This window comes from Grus americana, chromosome 5, assembly GCF_028858705.1.
Source record: "Grus americana isolate bGruAme1 chromosome 5, bGruAme1.mat, whole genome shotgun sequence".
In the NCBI taxonomy this organism is placed as follows: domain Eukaryota; kingdom Metazoa; phylum Chordata; class Aves; order Gruiformes; family Gruidae; genus Grus; species Grus americana.
In genome coordinates, this window is record NC_072856.1 from 11,473,265 (window position 1) to 11,486,007 (window position 12,743).

General features: G+C 40.7%; 1 protein-coding gene across 2 annotated transcripts in view; it reads left to right on the forward strand.

The window, feature by feature from the left end:
* The window catches only part of GALNT18 (polypeptide N-acetylgalactosaminyltransferase 18), a 336,920-nt gene that overhangs the window by 54,408 nt on the left and 269,769 nt on the right, over positions 1-12,743 (forward strand). The window contains exon 4 of one of the 2 annotated variants that reach the window (XM_054827877.1): positions 12,206-12,322. In XM_054827877.1, the coding sequence (XP_054683852.1) occupies positions 12,244-12,322 (79 nt within the window). In that variant the 5' untranslated portion in view covers positions 12,206-12,243. Of the gene's footprint in view, positions 1-12,205; positions 12,323-12,743 lie in introns of those variants that run through there. The other variant, XM_054827880.1, reaches the window with a different exon arrangement.

Sequence of the window (12,743 nt, forward strand, 5' to 3'; positions counted from 1 at the left end):
CACGCTCACCAAGCTACCTTTTTTTATTAAATGTGTGCTGCTTGAAGGGAAGGGGCACACATTATGATTATTTTAATTTTATGGATCAGTAAGTATGTTCCCCTGTAGCACAACAAGCACTTCAAAACTGATCAGTCTCCCTGTGCTGTAGGCTTCAGATTCACCATTGCTTAAAGCACCTAGCACTGCTGGCAGTTACCATCCTGGAAAATGTCACTTTTCAAATACAGTGTCAAGTTGCAGGTCATACATGAACCAAAGCACACCTAATCCCTTAAACAGATGAGGTACTTTCTTGAAAAACTTTTTGAAATTATCCTTGGCCCATGAATGCAGCCTGTGGCATTAAGACGCAGACTTGCTTTCCAAGTTATAAATATCTTAGTTTTTATTGTCATCATGGAATCAGTGGCATATTCCTACAAGGAGTAATGTGCTTGTCACACCAGACAATGCAATCGATGTTTTGTTTACCCCCTCTCCATTCTGATTCTTAGTTTATAGCAATGCCTCGTCCAGGTGTGATGGAGGCTTTATGACGTTTCTCTGACATGAAGATAAGACCATTAACTCTCACCTGTCTTTCAGAATGCTTTCTGCAGCTCTGGCTACCCTTACCTATTTTCACTGATCTGATCTGACCACTATGGAAATCCTTTTTATATTGCAACAGATACTCCAAACCACCAATTGTACAGATCTGGAACATGAATTTATTCATTCCTAGTGTTCATTTAGCCCATGACAGTTACCATATGACTGAGCAGCTCTGGGAAGTGATTGGACATTTTCAAATGGTGTACTTTCTGTTGAATAAGATGATTTTACCACATACTTTTCACAATCAGATATGCCACTGTATACTGTTTGATGAATAACTCCACAAGTCAAACTAAACAGACAAAATGAAACGAGGCAAAATAACATGCCTATACTAGTCATAGGAGTGGTAATTCTTTCAAGAGGTGCAAAGATACGATTTTGTTTTAAAGATGAATTGCTGTTGGCTACAAGTCACTACTGTTTGTGGTATGCCTTTGTATAGATGCTATACCTGTAACAGTCCTCCCTTTGCTGCTAGTGTGTGTGATTTCAGAAGCCAGGGTCCAAATGAGAACACAGATGTGCAGCAGGTTAAAATGTATCTGCTCTGCTCTTAAGGAACCATTTTTGGGGTACTCTTTTTGTTTTTTAAATATTAACCAACTAACTTGAACTTCCCCTTCTACATACATCCCAGAGTATGGTTGTCACCCTGTAAAGGTGAAGCTGAAGGATCAGTGAGTATGTTTTTTCCCTGGTATTTTATCTGAACTTTGCAAACAGGCGCTGGTTGTTTATCATGCTGGTGGTTTATCACCCTGCTATTCCCCAGCTTCTGGGTGCTGCCTCACATCCTTTTCTCCCTATCTGAATTGTTATCTGTAACAGCTTGGCATGAGTGAGGCTTCCCAGGACTCGTTACAATCCCTTTTCCATATTGGAATTTCTCCTGGGCACGATGGAGATAAATTGATAGAGTTGTTTGGGAAAAGCTTGCACTACAGTGTTGATACTGTTAATGTCTGGGTAAATAGGATACTTGAGTTGCCTGCTAATAATCTGGCAGCTGTCTGTTAATAACCTTTCATAAAATTAAAACATTTTAGAAATTCTGTGCTCTGGTAGCAATCTAATCTGTAATAGGGAATTTTTAAGATGATGATGATGAATTGTTGTTCATGAACAGAAATTAACATAATATTCAGTTAGAAATTATTTAGTTTAGATATTAGGATAAGACATTTACATACATTAGGAACTGGAGAATATTTCAGAAGAGGAGGAACAGGAAGGACGGGTTGAAACCTTGGTTAGAAAGGAGCCAGGCTGCTGGCTCTGAAAACTTAAAGTGCTAAAACCTGGGAGGAAGCTGACAGATGTAGAGGAGCACACATGTCAGATGGCTGTGATCCCCCAAAACGGCTGTGGCTAAGGTTCAGTGCGTGCCTGACAAGACTGAGAAGAAAGCAACATAACTGCAATAAGCAGGGAAAGCAAATCAGAGTCCTTCCTATGTACAATGTGTCCAATATCGTTGGCAACAGACCTAGGGCAAAACCTCGCAGTGCTAGAAGCCTGGAAAATGAGATGGAAGAACTGGGATGCTTGGTTTCATAGGATGAGCCTGACAGAGAGGCAGCTCGGAGACCTTGCAGAAAGAGGGTAATCAATGACTGTGATGTTCCCAGGCTATCAACTTTACACAAATTGACAGAATAAGATGTGCACATGGAGGGGTAGCATTGGTTTTGGAGTCTAAAATGGAGTGTAACAGAATGAAATTATTGTTGAAAAACAGTATGAAATCCCTGTGGTTGGAAGTATCACACGGTAATAATAAAAATGTAGTGTTGGGATTGTGTAATTACCCCCACCCCCAATCAGGATATAGATAGAGGATAGAGATCAGCAATGTTAAGGGAGTTTAGAGAACCTGCAAATTCAGGTGCCAGCATTGGGATGTTTCAGCTACCAACAGAATTAACACCTCATCATCTATAACAGGACATAGAAATAATTTTTTTTGGAGGCAGTAAATACCTGCTTTCCAGAACAACTAATCTTCAATCCCAGAAAAGATCTGTTCTGGCTTTGGTCCTGAATAGTGCACAGGACCAGCCCAAGAAGTATGTGGGAGAGCTGGTCTCTAATAGCAATTACAATACGATTAGGTTTAACACTGCAGCAGGAAAGACTAAACAAAATAAATCCAGAACACAAGCGTTCAATTTAAAGAAAGGCAACTGGTCAAAAAGAAGATAAAGCGTTAAGGGAGGGGCAGGCTAAAAAGCAAGAAGCCTAGAGGTAGCCTAGACACTTTTCAAAAATACTGTATTGGAATTCAAGACAAACTCTGTGCTGAAATTTGGAAAGAAAATGGAGTGGTCCAGCAAAAACCCTACATGGCTCAATAGAAAATTAAGGTGATTATCATGTAGAAAGGACTGGCATTTGTAACGGAAAGTTTGTCCTCCAGAAGAGAATAGGCAGATCAAAAATAACCAGGAAATTAAGAAGACTAAGAGAGAATTTGAGGAGCACCTTGTATAGGATTCAAAAAAATCATAGTTAAAAGTTATTTCAATGTAAGAAAAGCAGGAAGACTGCAGAAGTCCATCCCGTCTACAAAAACAGCTCTAGAAAGGATCCCAGGAATGCTGGACCATGAGTCTGACTTCTGTCCTTCAACAGATGGTAAACTTCATAATAAAGATTAAGATTACTGAGTATATAGATAAATTGTTGGGAAAAAAGATCTCAGAACTGGATAAACATATCAGAATGAAGAGAAATCTGAGTTTCCCAGCCACCCTTTCAGTTATCTGAATTGGCTCAAGGTGCCTATGGTTTCTATACTAGGTACTCACACCTGCTATGCAGTCTCACCCATGGCGACTTTCATCTGTCTTTTCATTAAAGCAAGACAAAAATCTGCATTTTCAGGAGTCACTAGGGAAATAAATGATGTTTCTCCACGAAGAAGGTCAAATAAGGAGGGGAGTGAATAGCAGCTATCTGTAATGACATAGAGTGTGCATGTGGTTGGTGAGGAAGGACTTGGTGGTGTGTGGACTAGATGGCAAAGGACTTTTGCAGAATGTATTCGGTACACAGGAGGCAGCAAAGCAGCTGGAAGGATGGATGGAGACAGTATTGTGTGTTTATGTGTGGCATATAAAGGAGCAAGGAGCGTGTGCAATATATGAAGGAAAGTGTGGAGAACAACGCTTTAGCAAATAAAGACGGCATGGGAAATGTGCGATTTTGAGCTGTGCGCTAAAGCAGTGAAAAACAGCGGTTCAAAGAAAAGCTATGCACAAAACAGGCCTTGCATTCTTCAGTAGCTCGTAAATAACATGTGACTGGCCGAATCCAGGAGATAAGGAGCTGAGAACAGACAGCCAGGCGCCTGCCAGGTGCAAGAGAAAAACAGAATAACAGATCTTGCGGGGAACACAAATCGGGTGATGATTGGGGAATAAAAGAGCCTCCCCTTTTAACAGGAAATACTATATAATCAGAAAATTTTGTAATAAAGTGGATTCTGTACTTGCACCCTACGGAGTCCGTGCCTATCATACACCACAAATGACGCCCGAACAGGGACTTGAAAAATAGAAGAAGGACTTGAAAAACCGAAGAAGGAAAAGCAGTGCGGATAACTACCGGTGGTGTACCCCTGCGTAGCTGGACGGAGGAAATTGCACTGCACTGAGCGCTCATATTCATCACTGGTCGCTGGACAACACAGGTGAGCAGCCGCAGGGAAGTTTTTTAGACTGTCGTTTTTCCATTATGGGACAGTCAGCGACTCGAGAACAGAAGTTGCATACAGAGAATTTACAACGTATTTTACAAGAGCAAGGTTTTAAGGTCGCTCCACTGCATTTGGTGAGGTTGCTTGTATGGATTCGGGACTATTGTCCGTGGTTCCCTGTTAAAGGCTCATATGATCTCACTCAATGGCAGAAGGTTGGAGAGGAGCTGCGAGCTAAGCAGCTTTTGCAGTTGGAGCTCCCCGATGATATATTGATTACTTGGCGTGTGGTTTATACTGCTCTCAGGACTCTGCTACCTGCTGAACAGATATTGCAGAAAGTGAATGACTCCATATTACCACCCGCTGAGATAAATACGAGAAAAGAATCTCGTTCGTTTGAATTAATAGATCCTGAGTTGGAGTCAGACTATGCTGAGGTGGTGACTGAACCTCCGTTGTCGGAGGGCGGAGCAGACCCTGGGGATCCTTTTGATCCAGGTCCTGTTGACCCTGAACGAGAGCCGGATTTATATCCCCCACTTACTCCTGTAAAAGCAATGGCTGTTTCTGCCCCCACGGCAGAAGAGATTTTGCAACAACAGAGACAAAAGACTCTCTCACGGATATCCCTGACGCCCACCCCCCCACTCCCCCTACTCAGCACGCGCCCACCCCCTTCTGCACCCCCACCCACCCCCCCGAGTTACCCATTACAAGGAACTGTTCAGTCTAAAATCTTGGGTGGACTACTTGACGAGTGCCGGACAGAGGCACTAAAAAGAGGGGACATATCGCTTCTTCAAGCCATGCCTGTGTTGTATCAACCGAATAGACCCCCCGAATATGTTTATTTACCATATGATGTAATAAAGGAGGTCCGCAAATCGATAAAGGAGTATGGTTTGCAGGCATCATTCACAATGAACTTGTTACAGGTTATAGGGGAATCTTACGTACTGACACCCTTAGATTGGAAATCCATCCTACGTCTTGTGTTGTCTGCAGCACAGTACTCTGTGTGGTTTTCAGAATACCATGAGCTGGTGCAAATTCAGGTGATGAACAATTTAATGGCAGGAATTGCTATTGGTCTTGATGAATTAATGGGAGAAGGTCATTATGCTACCGGGATAGCACAGGCTGGACTATCACAGAATGTTCTTACCCAAGCCACAGGGTTAGCCTTGAGGGCACTCCGACGGGTGCCGGATTGCGGCAAGCGAGAGTCGTCATTTGCTTCCATTCGTCAGGGACCTCAGGAGCCGTACATACAATTTTTGGATCGTTTACAAACTGCTATACAGAGACAGATAGACTCTTCTGAAGCAGCAGAATTGTTATTGTTTCAGCTCGCTATTGAGAATGCAAACACGGACTGCAGGCGAGCCATTGATCCTATTCGTAATCACGCAAAAACTTTGAATGATCTTATTAGAGCATGCCAAAATGTGGGCTCTGAGCAATATAAGGCAGATATGCTAGCTGCTGCCTTAGCTCAACAGTTGGCAGTTGCACGAGCTGCTACTAAATGTTTCTCCTGTGGTCAGGAAGGGCGTGTGAAGAAAGATTGTCTGAAAGACAGAAGAGGAGGACGAGGACAAGGAGGGCAGGGAAGACAACTTGCTCGATTATGCCCTTGTTGTCAAAAAGGATACCACTGGGGTAATCAATGTTGCTCTAAGTTTGATAAACAGGGCAATCCACTCCCTGAGAATACCTCAGGAAATGGGAGGAGATTCGCATGTATATCCACAGTCTATACGACTTGCTACTACAGTGAGTACTCTAAATGACTGACAGAAGTTGTTGGGGACAATTAACAGGCTTCAACCACTGTTGGGAATAACGACACACGAACTGTCGCCCTTGTTTTCGTTGTTGAAGGGGAATCCTGAACTAACTTCTCCTAGACAATTGACAGAAGCAGCCCAATCGGTGCTGCAGACAGTGATGGATAAAATTAATTTTACATTTGCTCATCGAATTTCTCTGCAATTACCAGTTTGTTTATCGTTTATCATTCCTTTCAACCATATGCTCTCCTAGGTCAGTGGGACGAGAAGGTGCGGAAGGAAGAGCATGCTTTACGCGTTTTGGAGTGGTTATTTTTGCCACATTCTTTTGCGAAAACATTGACCACTGCCGTAGAAATGATTGCTAGACTTCTTTTGCAGGGTCGTTTGAAATGTCAGCAATTGACAGGACAAGATCCTACCTTCCTTCATCTACCATTAACCAAAGAAGAATTTCATGTTGTATTGTGTAATAGTTTAACTTTTCAGGCTGCATTGGCTGATTATGCTAATGTTATTTTGTATTCTCTGCCACGCCATTGTTTATTAGGTTCTCTGCACTGTTTACCTCTTCAACCATGGTCTTTGTTGAGTTCTGTTCCTCTACAAAATGCTCGTGCTGTGTTTATCGATGGTTCTGGCAAAACAGGTAAGGCTGCAGTTGTATGGCGTCATGCAAACTGCGAGGAGTGGGCCTCAGATGTTTCTCACTTATCTGGATCGACGCAGATCATAGAGTTAGCTGCAGCGGTCCGTGCCTTTGAGTTATTTTCTAAGGAACCTCTTAATATCGTTGCAGATTCTGCATATGTTACAGGTATTGTTCAGCGCTTAGAATCCGCTTTTATACGAGAGGTAGACAACAAACAGTTGTTTGATTTATTGTTAAAGCTAGCCCACCTTTTAAAAATATGACAGCGTTTTTATTTCATTGTCCGTATTCGTTCTCACACTAACTTACCAGGACCCCTTGCTGAAGGTAATACAATAGCAGACCAATTTACAATGGCTGCAGTTTTTCCTCGACGTTTTGATCAGGCAAAATTAGCTCATGAATTTTTCCACCAAAACGCACACTCATTACGAAAGCACTTCTCTTTAACTACCGCACAGGCTCAAGATATAATTCGAGCATGCTCGGATTGTCAGCGCCTGTCCCCTTTGCCAGTTTTGCCAGGGACTAATCCCAGAGGTTTAAATGCTAATGATTTGTGGCAATCAGACGTCACACATATTTCTTCTTTTGGACACCTTAAATATGTTCATGTTTCTATTGACACCTTCTCTGGTTTTCTGGTAGCCACTGCCCATTCCGGAGAACATGCTAGAGACGTTGTGAAGCATTTTTTAAGATGTTTTGCGACCATGGGGGTCCCATGGAAAGTTAAAACAGACATGGCCCAGTTTATGTTTCTCGATGTTTTCTGTTATTCTTACAGGATTGGGGAGTTGAACATATTACTGGAATTCCGCATTCCCCTACTGGTCAAGCAATAATAGAACGTGCCCACCGTTCTTTGAAATCTATTATTGATAAACAAAAAAGGGGGAATCCAGTAGGGACAACACCACAGGAAATATTAGACAAAGCTACTTATGTTTTAAATTTTCTTAATCTATCTGGATCTAAGCAATATAGTTCCACAGTAGATAGACATTTTAGAACTGAGGAATCCTCTACCGTGAAGCCTCAGGTGTTTTATAAAAATTTGGAATCTGGTCAATGGGAAGGACCGGTCCCCTTGCTTACCTGGGGACGGGGATATGCTTGTGTTTCTCTTCCCTCAGGTCCCTGTTGGATCCCTGCTAGGTATGTAAAGCCAGCGCAAGTGAAAACGCATACTGAAGATGAACAGGATGATAAGAAACACCAAGATGATGTTGCATCTGGGATTGATCAACCTCACAATTAAGATATGGCGGCTTATAGAATTGCAGATGTATTACAATGATAGTTTTAACACATCAGATTTATCTTTTTTCCTGGCTCATTCAAATATTTGGCAGATGGGCCTTTCCTTTTTTAAGTGACAATTATATCAAGTACTAACGACAGAGAACGCAACTAAGGCTAATGTAACGCTTTTGCCTGAAGCAGAAATCATGGTCTGCACAACTCATCCTTATCTTTTGCTCTAACCTCCAATGCTACTATTCTATCATGTAATGGATCTTTTTGTATTACTCTGTCTTCACCAGACTTTAGGAGTTGTATAACTTTTAGCGATTTATAAAATAAGTCTTATCTCGACTAACATAAATATAAGGCCTTGTGTGTTACGCCTCTTCTATGGAATGACACTCAGCATGATTGGAATTGTGAAACAACATTTACAAGGACATTTGATTTATCTCTTTAACATAATATTCAATCTTTACATGATCATTTGGGGGACCAAATTAAAAAATTACGGGAACTAATGAGTCAAAGTGTATTCGACACATTAAAAAATGACTTATGGCTAAATCTGAAAACTTGGTTTAGTGGTTTAAATTTTCGAATGTGGGTTTTTATTGGCATAGGCACTGCGTTGTTTTTCTTGTTCTTGGTGGGTTTTTTTTACAGATTCTATGGTCGGCTATCTGACGAGCACAGAAGATAGATGCACATGTTATGGACACACTGTTGTTCAACGGGATTGTCATAAACAAAAAAGGGGGAGATGTGGAGAACAACGCTTTAGCAAATAAAGACAGCATGGGAAATGTGTGATTTTGACCTGTGCGCTAAAGCAGCGAAAAACAGCGGTTCAAAGAAAAGCTATGCACAAAACAGGCCTTGCATTCTTCAGTAGCTCGTAAATAACATGTGACTGGCCGAATCCAGGAGATAAGGAGCTGAGAACAGACAGCCAGGCACCTGCCAGGTGCAAGAGAAAAACAGAATAACAGATCTTGCGGGGAACACAAATCGGGTGATGATTGGGGAATAAAAGAGCCTCCCCTTTTAACAGGAAATACTATATAATCAGAAAATTCTGTAATAAAGTGGATTCTGTACTTGCACCCTACGGAGTCCGTGCCTATGATACACCACAGGAAAGCAATTATTTAGATGTGTCTTTTGGGGGGGGGGGGGGGCTGCTGTGGCTGTCCTTCCTACATGCAGTTGACCCCCTGGCCTCCTTAGCTATTATGCATGGACCCCATGCCTGCTTCTTTCCCAACTGGCCTAACTCTAGATCTGTGCCTGTTAATTGTGTGTATACAGGAGGCGTGGATGATGGGCAAAAGGGAAGGTGAACATAAAGCAGAGGTTGAAGTTGGCTTCCAATGTATGGACAATAAGGACTCTGTTCTTGGATCTTGGGTTTTGCCTGCTTTGGACTTAGAACTTTTGACAACACTGAGCAGCTCCTTAAGAGAGAAGGTTTTTGCATTTGTAACTGCAGAGGCTGGTGCAGTAGCTAAATATACAATAAGGTCAAAAGGCCTAAACAGAGCTCAGGATCTTAGTGAAGTCGATAAATTTAAAGGAAGCATATTTGTAAAGTGTTTGGACAAATAAACCAAATACTATGCCACAGTTATTATGGAATCATCAAAGCTAGCATCTTCAAATAGTACATTTATTACTCAGGGGAGGGTTAAACAGTGAATTCATTTGCGACTAATACCACAGACCCATCACGGAAGCATATATGTTTTTCAATTGTCTGAATTATCACTTATCTAAATGGATCTATTGATCATTAATGATCTAGAAACCCTTAGGGCGTGACAGGCAAGTGAGAAAAATCCAATAAGCTCTCCACCACTGCAGAATACCAAGAAGCAAAAAAGCTACTATTGTGTCCTTATAGCATGCCTGTGAAACACTGCATGAATTAGTAAACAGGATCTTCTGGATTCTACAGGCTGACCTTCAGTTCTCTTAGCATATACAGAGATCTACTAAGTATTGCCTGTCATTCAAACAGTACCTATTTTCAGACAATATATTATAAATTAGAATTATATTTATGATAATAACAGAGTGTGTAACACATACAGACATGCTAATTGTTATTTAGGATCTTACAAATGTCTTTAACATGAACGCAGCATTCCCAATTATACTTTTTTTTTTTATTTAAAGCAAATGCAAGCATTTTTAACTGGGTACATTCACTTATGTGAAATGAAGACGTTGCTGATAAAGACATCACTGAATGTCCTAGTTACCTTCAATGCCTTACTGAGTTAAAAATCCTAGTGTGTGACCCCCCTACTATGCAACAGTGAATGGAATGAGAAAAACCCGATTTGATTGTTCCATCAGATGTCACCAAAGATCATAATTTGCTATTGGCTTTCAGATATTAAAGCCTGTTTAGCTTTATTAAGAAGCAATAAGTTACTGTTTTAAGGAACAGCATTAGTAAGACGACCTCTTAGATTTACCAGTAAAAGAAGTCTGATATTATACTATAGGTTGTAAAATCAAGAGGGATTGTTGGTCAAGGGTATCTGGGGCCAGTCACTCAAGGTCTGATTCAGACAAAGTGTCTTAACCACTGTCCAGTGTCTGTCCAGTAATTTTTAATGTGTTTTAGACCAATAAAACAGTCTCTGTAGTTCTAGACCTCTGCTGAAAAACCTTAGCTGTTCCACCAAAAATGCCATTTGGATTAAACCACTTCTTTAATTAAAACGTACTGATTTTGATCTCTTCTGTAAAGAATGCTTTTTTCTAAAATATTTTGCTTCATAGGCATCAGCAGTACCAAAGTTGGTGCATGCTCATAGAGTTTTAAGGAATAAAACTTTCTGTAGACTTCATCGTCCCTATAATAACCAGGCTTGAAGCCAACAGCCCATCAACCCTCTCCGTATCGGTGTTGCGCAGTGAAGACGTTGCTCAGCCATGTTTGGCACTGCGAGCAGGACTGCATGTCGGCTCTGATTAGCTGTACTGGGAGTGAAGTGGTGCTGCTCCAACCTGCCTTTGGTACCCAAGTTAGTTTATCCTCTGATGTGGGCAGCATGGGCTGCGTTTGCTGTGGAGTTACTGGAATAGTCAAATTAACTCAGTGTTACGCTGTGCTGCGTGGTACAGGCATGCCCCCTCTCTGCTATGAAATCATTTGTATGTAAGAGGAGAGGGAGGAAGATTCATACCCACTGAAGTCCAGTACTCCTCCTTTAAAGCAGTAATGGAATACTGTGTGTGCTGAATACAGTTCTGGCTTTTGCCCAGTGAACAAATAAGAACAAAATCAAATAGTGGATAGCAGCTCAGTAAGAGAGCAATCAATCTGTCTTAACTCTGAGTAAGGCATGGATCACGTAGAAGAAATAGTAGATGCACATGTAGTAAAGATGTATATCATAATGAATATGCAGTCTTAATCCTGGTATTTCCTAAGTCATTAATTCTTGGCTGTGCTTTTCATATCCTTGTAAATTATTCTTATAAGTAATATATAAACATATTTAAGAAATCTTAGCTTAATGATACTGTATTCTTCATCATGGTTTACTATTTTTTTTTCATTTTTGAATAGTGATCTGCATGGGGGTTTTTTGTACTCAGGTGCATATGTGTGTTTATAATATACAGAATTTCAAATGAAATAAAGCTTCTGCTGTACTTTTTGCATACAGCTTGTCTGGGGTTACTTATTATTTTGTCCAACATAAACAGTGCTTTTCAGGATGATATGCCCCAAATAAATTTGCCAGATACCTTTTAGAGAATAGACTAAAAAGAAAACCTAACCCTGTGAATACAAATCAAGCATGTTTTATTAAGATAACCTATTATTAAATATAGTGTAGAATAAAGCAGTTTAAAAATCTGCCAGGAATGAAACAAAACAAACAGAAAAAGGAGCAGGTGATATGGTACAATAAGCAAGAAATAAGGCTTGATGCCAAGGTGGACATGACAGAGTTCTTCACTGGAGAGAGGAAATGGGTTCTGCACAGTAACTGGGAACCTCGAAGGAGTGAACAATGAAAGAGTGGAGAAAGTGGAGGGAAGAAGATCCTGATTTAACAGAATCAGGAAACACCACAAGAACTCAGTCTCCCTGCTTACTTGCAGTAGCTGTTAAATAAATTTGGTGTATCTTGTATTTTTGATAATCGTCATACACTAAGTGATGTGATACCTTACTCATTTTAGGGGCTTCAGATAAGCCAGGTCAGTGATTCACCCTAGTTATGAGAACTACTTTGCGCACCTCCAAGAACCAGTTGGTGACTGGACCAAAAATATTCCCTCTGCTTGGTGTTCTGGCTGGTGAGTATTCTCTTCTTCAGCTGGTCAAGTTGGTGGGTGGTTGTACTAATTATTTGGCAGGTGTTATTCTAAAGAGGCCTTTTGTTTAATTTTGGATAATAATAAAACATTCCCTTTGATTAATGCAGATGACTAATTCATTAATCCATATCCACTGTTGTATTTTAATAAGAGTGTGTGATACATATAGATTTCTGCTTCTTGAAAAAACAAGCATTTTATTTACTTATTATTTCCTGATAAATTAATAACAAGTATTTTGCTACCTCTTTGATGTTGCCGGACTCAGATTCTACGTGTGGCTTTTACTCAGACCACTGTATTTCAGGTCAGTTCATCTTGTTTTGTCTGATTCTGATATAAATCAAATGTTTTCCTTTTTAGTCCTCTGGTAAATTATTATTGTCTTAGGCCATCATCT